The sequence below is a fragment of the Mirounga angustirostris genome, unplaced genomic scaffold (genome assembly GCF_029215605.1).
Source record: "Mirounga angustirostris isolate CCGP_5_RB_7025 unplaced genomic scaffold, mMirAng1.0.hap1 SCAF_8, whole genome shotgun sequence".
Classification (NCBI taxonomy): domain Eukaryota; kingdom Metazoa; phylum Chordata; class Mammalia; order Carnivora; family Phocidae; genus Mirounga; species Mirounga angustirostris.
Window position 1 is genome coordinate 117,846,856 of NW_026991716.1, and position 20,659 is coordinate 117,867,514.

Sequence of the window (20,659 nt, forward strand, 5' to 3'; positions counted from 1 at the left end):
TTTGTACGTTAAGCTTCAGTTGGGGGACATCGTGTCTCCATGCAGGCCTACTCTGCATGGTGAAAATGATGGAAGTATAACGTGTATTTATTCTATTACTTAATATAATAAGACCATTTTTAATCGTTTCTTTTTCTTGCTGAACAAAGTACAAATTCACAAAAGGATTTAGGAAGAATCCGTTTAAAAAAATTTCCAAACAAGTGCTAGTTGATGTGTGAGCAGTAAGGCATCACACTGATTTAATCTGGATTAAATTTAATTTCTAAGATCTGTTTTTTGATCAGCAAACACTGAGTGCCCATACTGAGTGAGGCATTTTTATAAATGAGTAAGGCCAGGTCATTGCTCTTTAGATCACAGCAGATCACTGCGACCTTTGAGAATTTTGGCAAAGTCCAGTTACTTTCCAACTTCTCTGTTCTTGTATAACAGCAATTTTTTTCTAATTCACAGCCCTTATAAAAATGGGTATTATCCAAGAGCTAACAAATATAGCACTAGCTTCTCGTGCTCCGAGTGGCAGAAATAAAGGCCATATACTAAACTTTGAATGTGGAAGCAATAAAATAAAGTTATAAAGATATGTACCACGTCAGCTTTTCCTGTACGGAGCGTATATGTAAAACTGCCCCGAGAATAAAATATCACACATAAATAAGCCTTATGATTACAGATTTGCCACGTGCCCCCACCAAGTACCACTGGGTCACTAAGAGCCAAGGGAAAAAACAAAAAGAGTACTTTCAAATACTGTTCAACATCAGAGGAGAGTAAGTTGTGATAATATGCTTTTAGAATTTTTAAAATAAAGAGCTTCTACTGGGCACACTGAATGTTAGGAATGAAAGAGTAGAGCAAACAATAATCCATGGTGTTCTAGATTAAAACTAAGAGCAGAAAACAGACAGGGGTGGGGATGGGGTGGGGTAGGGGAGAGCAAACTGGATGTACTTTGAACCTAGGTAATTTATTAACTAAAAAAGCACTTTTTAAAGGTTTTATCCAAAATCATCACTTAGAAAGTAAACACATCACGTCATTGCATTATTTCAACACCTTCCAGCCACCGGAGTTGTATTGTCGCACTTAAGAAACACTGTGCCACATCCCAGATCTAGGTCTATGCAATGGGATAGTAAGCATGCATTATGCCTAAGGTGGTGATGGTTCAGCTACTGATGGACCGGCCCTAGGTCGGAGGTGCTAGCTACAGGTCAGGCAATCAGCAACCATAGGGATGTCTGTACCAGCTTTTCTAGTACCACCAAGAGTTGTGAGGTGGTGGTCCAGGCCTGCTAAATCGAGAAAGGTGAATGATGATTCAACAAAACCACCTGGGGACAGAATGTAAGACAATGATTTTTCAAAATAAATAATAATAATAAAAAACGTTATTAGACTCACACAGACGAAAAAGAACTGACACACTATATAAAATTCAAAGTGTATTGAATTTACAGTACAAAAATAAAGCCTCTCATTAGGTCCAAATTTCAGTAGGTTTTATGTCCATTCAAGAACGAGGGAATGGCTGCGACATTCGCTGGCTCTAGGTTCAGAACCTGCGCTTTCTCCTGCAGAGCATTAACCCTGCACACGCTTTACGGTCCGAATACGCAAGCTCATGGTATTGATTTCGATCAGTCAATACTGCTATGATTCTTCCAGAGAAGATGATAAAATCGGTTAACTTCTTCCATCATCCTGAAATCTTAATGCAAATGATTACTTAAAATAATGTAGCGTGCAAACTGCATGTTTATTTAGAAACACTGCATAGATTTCTATCTCTTTGAGGGAATTGTGTAACAAAAGAGAAAAGCAGCCTGTGTTAAGGGAGAGAACCTTACCTTCTTACCTCGATCACCCTCTTATCCTCAAACAGTAGGAGCATCATTTATAGTTTAATTATTTCAGCCCATGATTTTTGTTTTGGAAACACATGCTTAGAAGAAAGAAGCAACTGCCCTTTTGCTGTCCAGGAAAAAAGTAGTGATTTTCGAAAGCCATCACGGCTTGTTTACCTGCACTGTGGATGCTGGGGCTCCCATGGAGAGGGCCTCCCCATGACCACCGGTTATGCTTCTGTTTTGGCTTCTGACTCCTTTCCATCGTCCGTCGTACAACAGCTTCATGGCGTTCCTTAAATGGAACAGAGGAACGGATGATTAGATTCAACCTGGTTGTCCGAGGCTTCTTCAACTGAAGGCAGAATGGAGTAAAGGCACTACTGAGATTTTTACCTTAGTACGCCTACCTCCTAACGTTTACACGTCAGCCTGGGAGGGTTACTGAAATCATTAAGTCCCCGTTGATAAAGCCCCTGGTGAACGACAGGTACTTAAATAAGCAACCCTTGTTATTATTACCAGGAACGTGGTACTTTCATCAATTCACAAAAGCATGGTGGTGCAGGTCTTAGCTTGAGCAGATGCTAAACAAATGTGGTACTGTATCTTAAAGAACAATGGAATTTAGTATCTGAGCAGGTGGGTAATCCTGATTCCATGACTTACTGAGCTGTGACTTACTCATTCTGAGTCTACATGTTCTTTTTTGCAGAAACTGATATATAAACACTTAGGGGTTGTGTACACGTTAAATGAGACAATCCATGTGAAAATGTTAAGCGATAAAGCCCCAGAAAAACCCAATTACTTGGGAGTCATCACGATACTTTTCACACAGATGAACGGAACATAAGTAAGTTACAGCTCCAGACCAGAGACCTGGGCTTTTAAAGTTTTTAGGGAAACAATTTTAACAACCACACCATTCGCTACCTGCCCTCCATACCCCAACCTCCCTAGAAGCTGCGGCTATCTATCTATAAAACGGATTACTTAATGTTGCTAGGCAGCCTAGCACCTTAATGGAAGGTTTCACTGTAAATGTGTTGCATTTCTGAAGTAGACAAACCTCCCATTTACTGCCCAGGGCGGCCTCTTACTTTGTCCTCCTCCAGCCTCTGCCTCCGTTTTTCCTCCACAGCAGCCCTCCTCCGCTCCTCCTTCAGCCTCTGTTCTTCCAGTTTCTTCTTCCGCTCTTCCAGATGCTTTTCATAGTGCAGCCGGGCTCGCTCTTCCCGTTCTAACCAGATTATTTCTCTTGCAGCTTCAGGAGGAAAAAACAAGGGAAATCAAGCACAGGCAGGTTCAGAACTTGAATAGGTACTGGGGTGCCTGGGTGGCTCAGTTGGTTAAAAGTCAGGCTCTTGATTTTGGCTCAGGGATGATCTCAGGGCCATGAGATGGAGCCCGCCCCCTGGGTTCTGCCCTGGGCCTGGAGCCTGCTTAAGGTTCTCCCTCTCCCTGTGCCGCGCCCCACCCTGCTTGCACGCACTCGCTCTTAACAGAAAAACATGAAAAGTTGCATAGGTAGGACTGTATCAATGGCCCACAATGAACAAATATGGGTTCTTTGGTTTTGTATTTACCAGGCCTGGCCTAAAAGACGTGGAAATTGATTTTCAAGATTTGTTTTTCAGTTTTGAGGAAAAAATACCACTGTTAAGTTTTTTTTTTTTTTTAAGATTTTATTTATTTATTTGAGAGAGAGAGAATGAGAGAGACAGAGAGCACATGAGAGGGGGGAGGGTCAGAGGGAGAAGCAGACTCCCTGCCGAGCAGGGAGCCCGATGCGGGACTCGATCCCGGGACTCCAGGATCATGACCTGAGCCGAGGGCAGTCGCTTAACCAACTGAGCCACCCAGGCGCCCACCACTGTTAATTTCTAGCATAATTTTAATATGCTAACAATGAGGTCGAAGAAGAGGCACTGAATTCCATTCTTTGGGAATCCCTACAGTCCTCTAGTTTGGTGTGTTATCCTGATACGATGCCCTCAAAACCAACAGTACTGTTCGTCTCTCTTTTATCCTCCCCGTCAAAAGCCTGAGACTACAGTTGTTTCGACATAGCACTGGTTCTCTGAAAGTATTAAAAGAATTTGGGAGAAAATCCCCAGAATTGATAGTTGCTAAAAGATTGTATTAAATGCCTTACAGATTTATCACACCGAATCAGCTAAGTCATGTGAGAGACTAAAGAAGCAGTTCTTGTGTCTGAAGAGCTCAGACTCTGGTTAGATAAATCTGACTATTAATATCACAGGTGGAATGAAAATACACAATTCAGAAAATTCAGGGATGGAGTGCTTCTTTTCTCCATTACATATACATGGTTCTTCCTCATTTTAGGGGAATACATACCCAACAAAACTCTTTTTTTTTAGTACGATGCTTCCTTGACCCGTGATAACTAAACAGATCTTTATTTTCTTTTTTTTTAAATTTTTTTAAAAGATTTTATTTATTTATTTGAAAGAGAGAGAAATAGCATGAGAGGGGAGAGAGCCAGAGGAAGAAGCAGGCTCCCCGCCGAGCCGGGAGCCCGATGTGGGACTCGATCCCAGGATTCCGGGATCATGACCTGAGCTGAAGGCAGTCGCTTAACCAACTGAGCTACCCAGGCACCCTAAACAGATCTTTAATATGAGCTATTAACACTGTTGGCAAAAGTGTCCAAACAAAATTTAAAGCATAAACCTTGAGGATAATACATGGCGTATAAGTTAAAATGTTATTTTTTAAGAGAAAAAAAATGAAAATTCAGAACATTTCAATTTCCTCTAAAGGTTTACTATTAAAGATTCTGCATTTCTGCTATCATTAAACCTTTCCAAAGCTGTCCATTTAAGGAGACAAGTCTACTGAAAGCAATCTGAATTGACTTTACTTGGGTAAAAAGACGGACAATCCAAGATGAGTTTGTCTTGTGACATCACTCAGGGTGGTGGCAGAGAGAACTGGGTTTTCCCAGCAGCCCTGCCACTAATGGGTGGTGAGATCTTAAGACACATTCATTTGAATTTTAGTTTTCTCTTGCCTAAAAGATGTGGAAATTGATTTTCAAGATTTCTTCCAAGTTTGAAAGCCCACGGTTCTAAAGAAATTCTCAGGCCCAATTGAAAATTTACTTTAAGCAAAAGCACATAGAATATGTTCAATAAAGACTGCCGAGTGAATAAATAAAAACACTATGAGAAGACACACTGAAAAGTAACAGATGGGGAACATAATTCTAACAAGTTTTAAAGGTGAATTGACTGTGATCACACACACTTGTGCATGTAATATCTTCTGGTTTCCTGTGTGGGAATACCTTCAACAGGCTTTCAATGATACTACATATTTTAGTTCATTTAAAAAGATGGATTTACAGTGACAGACTTCTGTCAAGCTTAAACAGTACAAAATATTAAAAGGCAAAATGAAGGTCTTTCTCTAACCCCAGGCCCTCTTGTATTCCACTTTTACCTTCTGTACAAATGTAAAAGAAAAAAAAAAAAAGTAAAAATCCATATATACCATAGCATAGTACACCTTCTGCTCGGTGTCTTGCTTTTTTCACTGAAAATATATCTTAGACATCTTTGCATATCAACACATAAAACATGACTCCAACAACCTTTTTAATGGCTATATAATATTCCCTTGTCCATATCTTATTTTATTTTATTTTTTTTTAAGATTTTATTTATTTATTTGACAGAGAGAGAGCCAGAGAGACAGAAAGCAAGCACAAGCAGGGGGAATGGCAGGCAGAGCAGAAGTAGGCTCCCTCCTCCCAGCAAGGAGCCTGATGTGGGCTCGATCCCAGGACCCTGGGATCATGACTTGAGCTGAAGGCAGCCACTTAACCAACTGAGCCACCCAGGCACCCCTACATACCTTATTTTATATAACCAGATACTTATTGATAGATTATCTAAGTTTTCAGAATTTTACCAATTCAGACCTGGGGTGACATTGTACTATCATAACCATCTCTGGATACGTGAACATATCCATGTAGAATTAGAATTGCTGAATCAAAGGGAATACACACTTCAAATTTTGATAGCTATTGTCATACTATCCTCTGCAGAGGTCACACCAATTTATACTCCACTGACAATGGATGAGGATCCCAGGCAGAAAAAAGAAATGGATTTGTACCCTGAAACCTGGAGACAGGCAGAATATCTATTCCTTAACTCTTAGCTTTCTAACTACATAGTCTCTGACTTTTATACCCCATGTTGAGGAAAAATTCAGAGTCTTTGAGGACATTTACAATGTAATATTTTCTTTTCCTGTAAGATATCTCAGAAGCCAAAAGACAAAATAAGAAAAAAAAATGTTTATGGAATATTTTTTTTAAAAGATTTTATTTATTTATTTGAGAGAGAGAATGAGATAGAGCGAGCATGAGGGGGGGAGGGTCAGAGGGAGAAGCAGACTCCCTGCTGAGCAGGGAGCCCGATGCGGAACTCGATCCCGGGACTCCAGGATCATGACCTGAGCTGAAGGCAGTCGCTTAACCAACTGAGCCACCCAGGCGCCCTGTTTATGGAATATTAAGAAACTATTTTTTCAAAGGTAAATTTGTAAAATTAGAGTTCATCAGTTCACAGATTAATTTTCCTTAAATAATGGTTTTCATCAGGCTACTTTTTTGCTCATGAATATTTGAGATTATTTTCTCATTAAACGGAAACTCCACTGATTTCTAAAGTCCTCCCTAAACTTGGCCTTAATACCCTTCTGTGGCCTTATTCTGCATTGCTCTCCAAAATGGCCTCTTAATTCTAATTAGACCTATTTCCTCACTGCCCCTCCCAAACAACCCATGCTTCTTCCATCTCTTTGCTCCTATCGTCGCTCTGTTGAGAAAGTTGCCATCGTTTATCCAAACTGATCCATCCTTTAAGGCAGTGGTCTTACAATATATTTCAGAATCATATTGGGGGGTGTGTAGGGGGAGAGTACTAGTTAAAATGCAAATTCCTGGGCTCTAACCCTCATATTCAGATTTACCAATTCTAGAATGGGGCCCAGGAATCTGAATTTTGAACAAACCTCCCAGGTGATTCGGGGTGGTCCCAAGCAGTCTATGATGGCATTTGGAGGAACACTGCCCTCAAGGTCTTCAGGAGTTTTGACTCTTCCGGGGGGTCAATGCTGCTCTTATGACATCTACCAGACTTCATTTCTTCTATTCTGATTTCTAGGTAGCAAAGGTTTTCGTTGCTCTCCCTCCTCCCCCCCGCCCCCACTCACCACAGTGCTTTTTGTAACTAGAACATATCCAGGGGTCTTAATAATTACTTCCTGTTCATTGGGAACTACTTCTTGATTCATTCACCCTAAGGGTGTGGTCTTGGGCAAGTTACTTAACCTCCCAATGCCTCATTCTGTCAGGGTAAATCGTGAATAAATATAGGACCTTCCTCATAGGTTCACTGTGAGGAGTAGAAGAAGAATTATGCTTAATACAGTTTTAGAACAGTTCTCTGCACTTACTAAACATTCAGTAAATATTAGCTATTACTGCCAAATTTTTCATTATCATCATTGTGATTTCAATTCTGAAAATTAAAGGTGTTCTTAAGGTTGTGCTATAAATCACAACAGGCCTAGATGTTATAATTATAATAATAATAATAATAAATTTTATCTCAAATAATCTTTTAAAGGAATAATATTTCTTTATCCATCAAGCTCTAATTGAGTTCTACTTCAATTTTCTACCAGGAAGTGGATATCCTATTGCAGCGCCCTTAAACACTTTTACAGAGATTAGGCAAACAACGGTGAAACAGCAAACAACACTTCTCATGTGATTGCAGAGTATGCTGGTGACTGCTAGGATTATTACCAAGTGCAGATCCTGGACCATGTGCTCTTTTAAATTGAAGGGTAATACACAAAATATTTCAATTATTTAATAAGAACTGAAAGTTAGTTTATTCTAAGAGGTTTAGTTATTTAAAATATTCCCTATGGATGATACGTAATGTCAAAGTCTTATATTTTCTCATTCAGAAATAAGAGTTTTGAACACAAGAAAATAATCAACAAACTGCTATGGACTGAACTGTATCCCTCCCCTCCTCCCCCCAAATTCATATGTTGAAGCTTTAATGTTCAATGTGACTGTATTGGGAGACAGGGCCTTTAGGAGGTAATCATGTTTAAATGAGGTCATAAGGGTGAGGCCCTAATCCAATAGGCTTAGTGTCCTTATAAAAAGAGACACCAAAGAGCTCACTCTCCCTTTCTTCATGCTCAGAGGAAAGACCATGTGAGAATAAAGCACACATCTGCAAGCCAGAAAAGAGGTCTGACCAGAAAGTGAGCTCTGCCAGAACCTTGATCTTGGACTTTACAGTATCCAGAATGATGGGAAAGTAAGTCTCTGGTTTTTAAAACCCCCAGTCTATGGTATTTGTTAAGGCAGCCCAAGCAGACTATTACAACAGTTTATTCTTATTTAAATCATTAACGATCACTCATTTCATAGATGCAGCTCTATAAAAGGAGAGCATGTCTCTCCTTTGAAATGAAATCATAATGAATGAAAAAGAATCATAATGAGTATTATTAACCTTATTCTTGTGAAGTTTTCATGTTTCCCTGGACTCTGGGATCATAATATAAAATGAAATGAAAACGCACTGTAGCCCCTGAAATACTGGGCATCAATAAATCAGTCCCATCCCTGAGCTGCTGTCACCAGGATTATACTCTGACGACACTAAACAGTATGTCAGTACCATGCAAAGGGGACACTGTCACAGTATGACCGTGCCACACAAAGGAGAAATCCACTATCAATTTGGACTCCATTTAGAAACATACAGTGACTCTTGTACTAAAAGGAATTTAAAATGAAAGGCAAGGTATTGTAGTGGATAAAGCACACCTCAGGCTTCACAGGAACGAGAGTCTACCCTTAGGCCTGCCACTTACCATTTACATGCCACTGAGCAAGCAAGTGCCTTGTGTGGTCTCGCATCCTCAAACTGCAATGGCGCCATCTTCCTGAAAGGGTCTAGGTGGGAGTGCTCAGCCCAGTGCCATGTACGCAGTAGGAACTCAGTAAATGTAGGTAATTATCGGGAGTGAGTCTTGACGACAATCAGACTAATTCCTGCCCTACTGCCATAGCTAATGGGAAGAACAAGGTAGGACAGAATACCCGTGGGCTGGGTGACTCCCAGTCACAATCAGCAATCTAGTGCCTGGGAGTCACCCGGTCCTTCTGAACCAGCTTACATCTGTGTGAGTGCACATGTCACCACCACGTGACGGAAAGAAACATGTGACATTCAGGGGTAGCACAACGTTATCACTTCGCCTCTGAAACATACAGAGCGGCTGTCTCAGTTTCATATTAAGACACGGAAGGATTTGGTCACTGGTAATACCGGACACAACATAGCCAGTAATATCCTGAAGAATCAGAAAATGACAAGTGCTAAATATCTGAGTTCAGGATTTTGTTCTGCTACTAATTTTGTGTGACCTTGGGGAAATGAGCCAACCTATCTGACCTCTAAATTAGAGGGTATGTACGAAATGATCTCCAAGATCTTTTCCAATCAACTTCCAGGACTCAATTTTTTTTTTTTTTTAAACCTTTGAGGAGGTGTGTGGGATTACAATTAGGTTTCCTTTTGTTTTTATTTTGACTGTTAACATTTTCATCTTTATGCTTTATCTCAACAATTATTAAGATTACTTGCATTTCCAGTTTTAAAGTAAATCTGATAAACGAGCTAAAGATTGTGACTTGCAAGCCAAGTGACTTGCATTAGGCCTTACTGTTAATTCCAAGCTTTCTCAACTAGTCATTTAAACTCTTCTTCCACTCCCCTCTCGCTGGACTAGGATACTGGAGAACTGCCTGGTAACAACTGTGACCTTGCAGGATGCCCACCACACTGTCTCCTGCTCCCGAGGGGCCCTCCTACTCCACCTTCTTCCCTGCACACAGCAGGTGGCCAAATGGGATTGAGGGGCTGAGATAGCAGTTTATACCTTGGAAGACCAAGAGCCTTCCCCATACATGGGCTGACGGACTTTCGATACAAGAAAGTAATACTATCCAGGACTCCTGTCTTCAGGGCCAGGCTTAAAGGAGTGTGCAGCCTCCGCTACAGTAAATGGAGTTTTGCTAAAGCACACAAATCAACGGTGGTCCTTGGAATCTTTAAGTTAGGACCTCAACCCTAATCCACTTTCACTTCTTAAAAAACGCTGCCATCCTCCTCACCTGGCTGCTTTACTGAGCTCTGCCAGACCGGGAAACACAAACAGCCCTCTCTCCCTGTCTCCCCCAGCTCGGAAACATTAGGGTTCTCCAATCCCAGGCATGTGAGTCAGTATCTGCGGTGTCACGTGGCCGGCCATCCTCATCTTTTCACCATCATTGCCGTGATGTCTTCAGTTCTCACTTTGTGCTGACACCAAGTGATTGCAGGCATTATCTTCACAGCCACACAATGAGGTAGACACTGCTATTAAACTCACTTTATTATGAGAAGTCTGAGACACAGAGAAGTGATGTAACCTGCCTGATGTCTCACAATAAGTCAGTGGTGGAACTGGAATTCAAACTCTGGACTGTGCGCTTCTGGAAGCAAACAATGAGCCATTATGTTGAAGGACATGATTTGCAACACCTCCCAGAGACTAAACTGCTGCTCTAGTTTGGGAAAGTTGGTCATCCGATGTGAAGTCCCTGATCCTCTAAGGTCACTCTTAGCCTTTATCATCATCTGTTTCCAAGACCCCTTACTTTTCAGAGATTAAGATCTTTTCATCTTCAGCCTCAAAGGCAAAGTCAATCTGAGAGAAAGAAATAATGGCTGCTTAGTCACAGTGATTCATTCATTTTATGGTAAAGCTTCAGCCTCTGAGTTACCAAATCCATCCCGCAACAAGCATTTATTCTTGCCAGTCCTGAGCTTGACTCATGATACAGCTGCTATGGTATGCGCTAACGTCCGCATCCCTCCCACTCCCGGGTACTCAGATCCCTTAGCTGTTCAGAGCCTGCCTGACAGCCTTAAGGCTTTTGTACTCTACGTTCATTAAGTGACAACTTCAGCAGACCAGATGCCAAGATTAACCACACATTTGTCAAACTTCTACCCAGTAGCAACTGGGTTTAGAAAGACTGCTTTCCCAAAGCTTATATTTTTTTTGTGGATAGTCTTGTCAAAACCAACAGCTGTGCTAATCGAATAACGTGACATGTGAGATCACGGGCAGCTTCACTTATGACTTTAATCGGTACAGCATTATTGGTTGTTCACTAATTAGTCCTAGTCCCCCATCAACATTTTTAAGATGAACACTCAAGCCAGGCTGAAATGATCATTTATCTCTTGATCACACTCTGATTAACAACGCTGTCCCTGTGTTGACAACACACCGTGATTAAGGGGATTCAAAAAAGAAAAAAAAAAGGCAAGGTAAAAAAGCTATGACTGGAAGGGTGAAGAAGTCTGGTAAAATTACCCACAGAAAGAAACTCAAATATAAGTTAATTGACATTTGTTTGAAGGTCAAAATCCTTTTTATATTATCTTGGTGATTTCTAACACATATGACAGATCTCTTGCACAAGTTTGAACTTAGCTACAAAACTCCTATGAATAAATAGAAGGATAGATTTTATAAACTCAAATTTTCCTTCACGAGCTATACGAATCAATCATACAATTCTCTGATAATCTTTCAAGATGTCACAGAACCCCAGAAAGCCCCAGTTGGGAATGTGACTCTATTCGTGCCAATACTTCAAATTTAATCTGTATCATTTTTAAAAAGGGGACACTGTATCCCCCCCAAGCACAGAAGACTATTCACCTGCTGAACATTCCTTAAATATTCTCTTGAATTTGTCAACATATTGTAGGACTATCCGTTTTATAACACATATGAAAATCCAACAGTTTTAAGGCACAACTATTGTATAGACGACCCTGGTAACCTTGTTCCTCTGAGACAATGGTTAAGAATAAGAATCCAAGACTTGTTTGACTGAACTATTACAAGGGCAGGTATTATTTGATAATTTGGTAATGTCTTAACAAATTTGTCGTACACCTGCTGCATTCATCTCTGCTTATATTAACACGCATAGAATTACTACTACTCATTTAACGTTCAACAACAATGGTTAGACATCGACGATGGGCCAGGCACAATTAATGGGTACTGGGCTACAGAAATGACAAAATGACACAAGTACTTTCTCTTGTGGAGCTTATATCCCAGTGGGGGCAGACAGATAATAAACAAGTAAGTAAAAATATACACATGCTTGGATGTTGAGAGTAATATCAAAGACATATTAAAGATATGCTTAAATATGCTCTGGCTGAAAGAAAATCCATCTATTCCATCTTTCTAGATTCTCTCAGCTCCTTCCTTTTTTTTTTTTAAGATTTTATTTTATTTATTTGACAGAAAGAGACACAGCGAGAGAGGGAACACAAGCAAGGAGAGTGGGAGAGGGAGAAGCAGGCCCCCCGCCGAGCAGGGAGCCCGATGCGGGGCTCGATCCCAGGACCCTGGGATCATGACCTGAGCCCAAGGCAGACGCTTAATGACTGAGCCACCCAGGCATCCTCTCAGTTCCTTCCTTAAGCTAACTTATCACAGTGTAAAAATAAAATAAATGCTATTCTATAAAATAAATTACATTAACAATTATGGCAGGCCTACACAATAAAAAGTACAACCATGGTGTTAACTTGCTACTAAATGTGATAATGCAATGTATAATGTTGTTTGGCCCATTATTATTAATAATATTTCATCAAAGACCGCAGAGTAAGGAATATCCGCAAATGTTTACATGTCTGTTTAATAATTAGTACCATGCCATGTATTGGGATACAAAGAATTAGCAAATTATAGTCAGTCACACCCTTTAAAAGTTTAAAACATACGAACCAAGAAGTTACATAAAATTCAACCAGGAAAAGTTCAGGAGAGCATACAACAGCATTAGAATGAGAGCTAAAATACGATGTTATGCAAAATAGACTGTAGAGCGAGAACATGATCAAATTTCCAAAAGGGGAAAGGCCATGAAGACTAGGAAGGGCTTCAGAAGAGGGAACAGCACCAACTGCAACACAGCTGGAGAAATGCAGTACATCGGTGAGATCGTTCTGGTGACCAAGACCTGAATTTATGAAGCCCTGGACGAGGACGATAGCATAGGCAGCACATTTAAAGGCAGGACCTGAGATTTATTTTGAAGATAGCGCCAGCTATTCTTATGACTAACTGGACTGAGGGACAGAGAGAATGTGGCGACTTCCACCTACCTACTAGGCAAGAGATGGCTGAAGGTCCAGCTTGAGGACTAGGCTGAGTCCGACTCACCACTGGTAACTTCAAGTGGCCCAATAGGCCAGGGTGGAGACTAGTCAGGGCCCAGTACTGGGACACCAAGGAAGAGAAAAAAGTGTTTTACAATGCAAAAGATCCAACAGCTAAGACTGGTGGTCAGAAAGACGCCAGTGTCTCCAGCAACAGTACAAGTACCAAAAACAGCTGAAAGAAATTACTTCTTGGGGCCAGAAAAATACTGGTGCAATTGATCGGGCCACAAAAATTACCCAGAGGAGTCGGTTTTGGAATGAAAGTTGATGAGCAAGTTAGTTGTACAGAAGCTGACTTTTAGATAATGGGGAAGCATCTACTACCTTATGAGCAAATGAATGTGTAGGACCCATTTCATCAAAAAAGGAGAGTCGAAACCAATGAGAACAAATGAATTTTTTTTTCCCTTAGGAAAAAAGATTAAAGCGTGGAAGAGAGATGGTGAAAAATGATACAGAAGTTAAGAGAAGAGAGTTTGAAGGAATGGCCTGAAGAGAATCAGATGGAATAGAGTGGTTAGGGAGATTCCTTCAGGTATAAAGCTTTTAAGACAGAAAAATAAAGCTTTCACAGTACGTGTGCTCAACCAAATGGACAGAACAGTCCCAAATATGAAGAATTATACCTGGCTTTATGTGATAAATTGAAGGATAATGTAGAAAGAACAAGCCACATGACATAATCCTACCATAAAAGCATTATAGCATGACTCAGAGATTTAACCCACAGAAAGTTATTAATAGGTCCTTTCTGTTTACAAAATAGTACAAATATGACATGCCCACCCAAAACAAAAAGAACTTTATTCTCCCTCTCTACCTTGCTTTTTCAAAACTGTGGATTAAAACAAAAATTTTTAATTATTTCAATGTCAATTTCAACCTACATCCAACAGTAAATAATCCAATCTCAATGGCCAATCATTTAAAACTTTGCTTTGTTGGAATTTATGGAATGGACTTTTTTTTTTTACTTGAAAAGCTTTAAAGTTTGAAAGCCTGGTAGCAGTTGGTATTACCAACTGTTTTTGTTTTTAAAAAGCACAGTCCAGAGAGCTGTTACTAAGTGACAGTCCCTCACCCTTTCTTTTTTAAATATTCCACTGCCATTATAGTTTCTGCAAAGCACAGTTGAAGGGTAGTTGCTCAGGTGTGCCCTTTGATTTTTAGTACTAACGATTTTTTTTAGAAATCACCTTTATATACTGTAAGGCACAATTTAAGTTAGATGCTAGGTTTTAGATAACACTTCTACAAATATATTTATGTGTGCTTACATGTATGTTTATTCATGTGTTTATGAAGACTGAAGAGAGCCTCTCAATGTTTAGTTGCTGCTGTGATGGCTTAAGTGGAAAAAATTAGGCAAAAAGACATTGCTTTAAAATTTAAAAAGAGGGGCGCCTGGGTGGCTCAGTTGGTTAAGCGACTGCCTTCGGCTCAGGTCATGATCCTGGAGTCCCTGGATCGAGTCCCGCATCGGGCTCCCTGCTCAGCAAGGAGCCTGCTTCTCCCTCTGACCCTCCCCCCTCTCATGTGCTCTCTCTCTCTCATTCTCTCTGTCTCAAATAAATAAATAAAATCTTTAAAAAAAATTTTTTTTAAAAGAAAATGCAATTAATGCAAATAAAAAATAAAAATTAGGACTGATGTATTTCATGAAAACTGTGATTTTTGACAACAAAAAAAGATCAGAATTAAGGAAACCATGATATTTAACACGGCAGGGATAAGAAGAAAAACTATGTATATTATATGCTGGCTCACTAAAACAGTCCAGGTGTAGTAACAGGATAATACAATCACCTGAAAATTACTTTGACCCATGTAATATAATCCGCGGAGCATGATGAGTCTCTTTAGCAAATGCCTTCTCCCACCTATCCCTGTGTCACTGTTCTATAGTCTCTGTCTCTTCCATCCTCCTAGATAGCAGGTCCACATCCTCTAGTGGGGAACTCCAGTGGCACGTGATTCCTGCAGGCTGGTTAGGTGCTTCTATGGGTTCTCACCGACCCGTGTGCACACCCTTTCAATACCACCTCATATTATAATTGCTGTAAGTTTATCTCCCTCCCCACTACTCTGCAGCTAGCCCTTGAAGGTTGGGTCTCAATCTCTATCTTTTGAACACTGTACCTGGCAAACACGGTTTTCGAATTTAAAATTAGTAAGTTGTGTGCTGCCCTGTGGATATGAATTAAAATATGGGGCTACACCTTAAGACAAAAATCGAGCCACTCAACATACAAAGCTAGGCAACTTGCAGGAGACTGTGCAGGCTCAAAACTCTAGGTCTTATAACTTCATAGAATAAGAAGTGAAATCATTTTTGTTTGACCAGCATGTTCATACATTCCACAAAAACAAAAAACAAAAAACACCAAATAGTGCTTGGCTTTGAAAGACAAACCCAAACAGGAAGGTATGTATGAGTTAATGTGTAAAAGCTAATTCACAATGGGACATAAATCATAAAGGAGTCTCCTGATGCTCTGGAGCTACTTCTACTCAAGCAGATAGGAATCCATGTTGCAACTCAAAGGGGAGATTGGATAGCGTTAAGACCTGACCCACCAGATGAGGCAGAGAGGGGAGAGAACTCAAGTGCTCATGCTTGGATAGATCCAAAGACAGTGCAAATACCAGCCATCCCAGAGCAGTGGGCAGTTTCTTCTTTTTGCTTATCTGGAATCTCTTTCTGCTTGGGTAGCTCTGTCTTTTCCTCTGTTCTGATCTACTTGTCAAACCAACCTGAATCAGGGAGCAGTGGGCATAGCTCCCAGGAGGAAGATAGCCAGGCTGCAGAGTGCTTCTGGGAAAGCATCAGCCTCATGGCCACAGAGAGCCCTGCTGCCAGGAATCTACCCGCGGGCAGGAAGCCTGTCAGCCATAGGGAATTTCAAGCCTGGGCAGTAAGTCCAGGCACAGAAAGGCGGCAGAGCTCATTCCCTTCCACCAAGTTGTTGAAATTGGTGTGGAAAAGACCTTGGCAGCAAAAGAACTGACCTCGCATGCCCATTATGGCAAAGGAGAGGGAAAAAGGCCTGTGTTGGAAGAATTAAGTAATGGCAACAGATTTCTGAAAACCAGCTTCCAGTCAATTTCACAAATTTGGGTTGTGGACTAGAACAAAAGATGGGGCATAGGTGCTGGGTTCTCCCACTGAAACACGAATTCTTATAAAATGCGGTGGAACTCTAGAAAAGTTATGGGTCATCCCCTGGGAATATGCTGGCCACCTCAGTCAGTCCTAGTTTTAAATGACAGAGACATTCTGGGAACACTGAGACATGCTAACTGGACATTTCATCTTTCCAAGGTCCTTAAGGAGAGTATCCTGTTTTAGCAGTTTGGCATAAATGGACATCAAAGTAAAGGAGGAGTGAGCACTAGCATCCTTGCTCAATGTTCTAGAAGACAGTGGTGCTTTGATCTTCGCTTCCCGGTAAGGTCGTCCTCAGGACACAGCTCTCCAGGTGATGGTACGGCCAATACCACAGTTGCTAACCTTTCACAAAGACCTTAGGTAGCAAAGAAAAATCCGACAGCTCAGCACTAGGTTTTGCACTTTTCTTGGCAGCATGCTGGTTGCATCTGTCTATAAATTCAGCAGCAGCATGGTTTTATCATGGAAAGTAGGACGTGCCCTAGCAGTGTATATGCTTATGACTGTTCACATAAAAGAGAACCATAAGCTTACTGTCCTTGTTTTGTTTTTAAGCTGTAAAAGATAAGCTGAGCCATCATGCCTGTCATATATACATTCTCTCCAGTGCCACATTAAACAGTAAAAGAAGTGAAAATGACCCTAATCCTGGGCTGGGCTTTCCTGTTACTTAAAATTTAGTCCTATGTGTCTGTCACATACTCAATTCTGTTTCACATCCACCTGTACAACTCATAAAGGCAGAGAGCATGGTTATTATAGTGATGTCTGGGTGCTCAATGGTAAGTGTCCACTAGCCTCGAGGTGAAAAGTAACACCTCAACAACAGCGTCCCTGAACGATGAGCTGAGGCTGGGGATGGATACCTAGCTGCTTTTCGCGCTCCTCACGTCGCTCCCTGGCCAGTCGCTGCCGGTCGTCCACCCGAAGCACGGGAGGAGGGTCTGAAAAGGAGGGAAAACACATGAGCAGAAGAGCAGATTTTCTCATGATGATATAGTTTGGTAATTATCTTTTTGTCTAGTAAATTCTATGAATAAAATATTACTATGTCTTACAACTGGTACACAGGACTATAGTTTCAGTGATATACTTTATTATTACAATTTTTTTCTGGAATTTCCAAGCATTTTTCTCCCGTTTAAAAACATTGTATGAGAAAGTAGATCCTAAGAGTTCTCATCACAAGGAGAACCCCCCCCTTTTTTTCTTTCCCATATCCATATGAGATGAGGGATGTTAACCTGACTGTGGTGATCATTTCACAATACAGGTAAGTCAAGTCATTATGCTGCATGCCTTAAACTTACAGGGTGCTGTATGTCAGTTCTAGCTCAACAAAAATGGGAAACAAGTTCTAAAAATAAAATAAAAAGACACACAGCCCGCCCCCCCCAAAACCCATGATGTAAAAACGTAACTGCAGCCTTTTGACTTTCTATCCAGCAATATATACAATGCTTTGTGTTCCTAAGCTAGTGAACTTTTATCATTTTTATTCTTTAAAAAGTCTGTTCCTCAACAGCAGACAGAATCGTAAGTGAATTTCTATTGGATAGAGGTTCACCAGTTGGATGTAAAAAGTCCAGCTCTGAGGTCACACACACAAGAGTTCACTTTCTGTTCTCTCACCCGCTATGTAAATTTGGCTGAGTTACTCACCAACTCTCTAAGTCTCAAGTTAATTAGGGCATGGGTTTCATGGATATTTTTTTAAAAGATTTTATTTATTTATTTTAGACAGAGAGAGAGAGAGAGAGAGCGTGCACAAGCAGGGGGACTGGCAGGCAGAGGGAGAGGGAGAAACAGGCTCCCTGCTGAGCAGGGAGCCCGACGTGGAGCTCAATCCCAGGGATCAGGACCCAAGCCCAAGGCAGATGCTTAACTGACTGAGCCACCCAGGAGCCCCCTGGATTTTTATTTATTATCTACCAAATGAGAATAAATAGAACCAATCTCACCTCACTGTAAGAACTAAATGAAATACTTGAAATGGCATTAATTATGGTGCCTCACACATAAGCCTCAGTTAACTCATTCATTCACTGAACACAGGTTGAACATCAACTCTGCACGAGGCATCATTCTAGGTGCCAAAAAGAAAGCAGTCAAGAAAGAAAAAAAAAATCTCTGCCCTGGTGGGGACTGCATTCTACTCAGGGAGAATTTTATAAACAGGCTAAATAAGAGATATAGAATGAAAAAAAGGGGTTGGGGCGTCTGGGTGGCTCAGCTGGTTAAGCGTCTGACTTTGGCTCAGGTCATGATCTCAGTGTCCTGGGATGGAGCCCCACTCGGCTGCTCTGTGCTCAGCGGGGAGCCTGCTTGTCCCTCTCCCTCTGCCCCTCCCCCTCCTTGCACGTGCTTTCTGATAAATAAAATCTTTAAAAAAATGAAAAAGGGGAAAATATACTGAATGTTAGTTTGAGATAAATGCTAAGGGGACAACAAAGCAACAAAGGGGATTGTGACATGGCAGGAAGGGGGATGTTTAACATTTTAGACAGGGGCCAAGGGAGGCCTAACTGATGTAACTTTTATGTGCAAAACCCTGATGGAAATGACACACACATGTGCAGATATTCCAGGAGATGGAAAGCAAACACAAAGGCCCTGAGATTAAGAGCACCTAATGTGCTCAAGAAACGGGTAGATCTAAGAGCCTGGAATGGAGTGAGATCGTAAGCAATGGGGCCAGACACACGAGGGCCACAGCACTGGGCTCTCTGGTCACAGTGGGGACTCTGGATTGTACTCGGAGTGAGACACTGCTGGGGGTTTCCCAGTAGAGAGCTATACTAACGGGTTCCCTCTGCTACTATACAAACAAGCAAAATAATAATAATGATGATGGGGCGCCTGGGTGGCTCAGTTGGTTAAGCGACTGCCTTCAGCTCAGGTCATGATCCTGGAGTCCCTGGATGGAGTCCCGCATCGGGCTCCCTGCTCAGCAAGGAGCCTGCTTCTCCCTCTGACCCCCTCCCCTCTCATGTGCTCTCTCTCTCTCATTCTCTCTCTCTCAAATAAATAAAAATCTTTAAAAAAAAAAAAATGATGATGATGATGATGATGACCTTAAGATCAGGTTTATTTTCTCCTGTCTTAAACTGACATATTTTTTAAGATCTCATGTTAAAAATAGAAACCTAGTGGGACAATATTTTAGACAGCATGGTAGTGCTTCATCAGCAAATCTAAAGGCCCTCCATCCCAAAGGCCTCTTAAATGTCACAGAATTTGTACATCCAGGGGAAACAGAAACTGTACAAAGGCCCATCAGGAGCATGCATAAACCTGGCAGTGAGAATCATGAGCAAGACTAAGTGATGGTGTTTTATGCTTTTCCTTCCTTTTAAGGTAAGATTTTTAAAAACTGGTAAAAGGACCCCTCAGTAGCTCACACTTTTTATGATACTTCTCAGATTTACAGATTATTTATTAGATTTCAAATATTGTTTGTGTAAGAAAATATAGCTCCTGGCCCCAAAAGGTTTACTTCTGAAATCTGAAAATGGGCATGTGGACTCCAGCTCAGGCACCCGGTTATGGGCCATACATGGGGGTGCTTTACTGTCATTTGTTTCTGGTGAAAAGAAATGATAGCATGGCAAATGCCATTCTTAAGAAAGAACTATCCGAGAACAAGTCAAAATGAAGTTAGAATAAACCTTTAATGATTACCTACCACTTAAGTAATATTCATTAAAATAATGAGGTTTACCCGTTCATAAACACTTAACTATAAAACTCAAAAATCAACTTTATTTAAAAAGATGCATAAGCACATCACAGAAAGTCTCCATAAAATAGTTTAGGGGCGTCTAGGTAGCTCAGTCAGTTAAGTGTCTGATTCTTGATTTGGGCTCAGGTCATGATCTCTAGGTGGTGAGATCAAGCCCTGTGTTCAGCACGGAGCATGCCTGAGATTCTCTGTCTCCCTCAGCCCCTCTCCCGGCGCTCGTGCTTTCTTTAACTAACTAACTAACTAACTAACTAACTAACTAACTAACTAACTAACTAACTTTAAAAATTAACTACTTGGAATTATGTTTATAAATTCTGCCACAGACTATCGATATGAAGGATGTGACATTTCTAGCTTACTTTCCAGTACATGCCAAATTACATGCAAAATTTTGAAGAACAATTCTGAAAGGAAGATTTTAAAAACAACATATGGGACACACACACCATCACCCTCTTCTAACCCAAACCAACCCTGATGGCCCCAAATCAATAACTGTTATCAATAACCC

At 40.9% G+C, this 20,659-nt stretch overlaps 1 protein-coding gene across 7 annotated transcripts in view; it reads right to left on the minus strand.

The window, feature by feature from the left end:
• The window catches only part of MAP7 (microtubule associated protein 7), a 171,748-nt gene that overhangs the window by 40,244 nt on the left and 110,845 nt on the right, over window positions 1-20,659 (minus strand). For all 7 annotated transcript variants that reach the window (XM_064598141.1, XM_054505564.2, XM_045865610.3 and 4 more), the window contains exons 3-5: window positions 17,270-17,347; window positions 2,954-3,117; window positions 2,028-2,145 (exon numbers count right to left, since the gene is read on the minus strand). In XM_064598141.1, coding sequence (XP_064454211.1) covers window positions 2,028-2,145; window positions 2,954-3,117; window positions 17,270-17,347 — 360 coding nt within the window. The remainder of the gene's footprint in view (window positions 1-2,027; window positions 2,146-2,953; window positions 3,118-17,269; window positions 17,348-20,659) is intronic.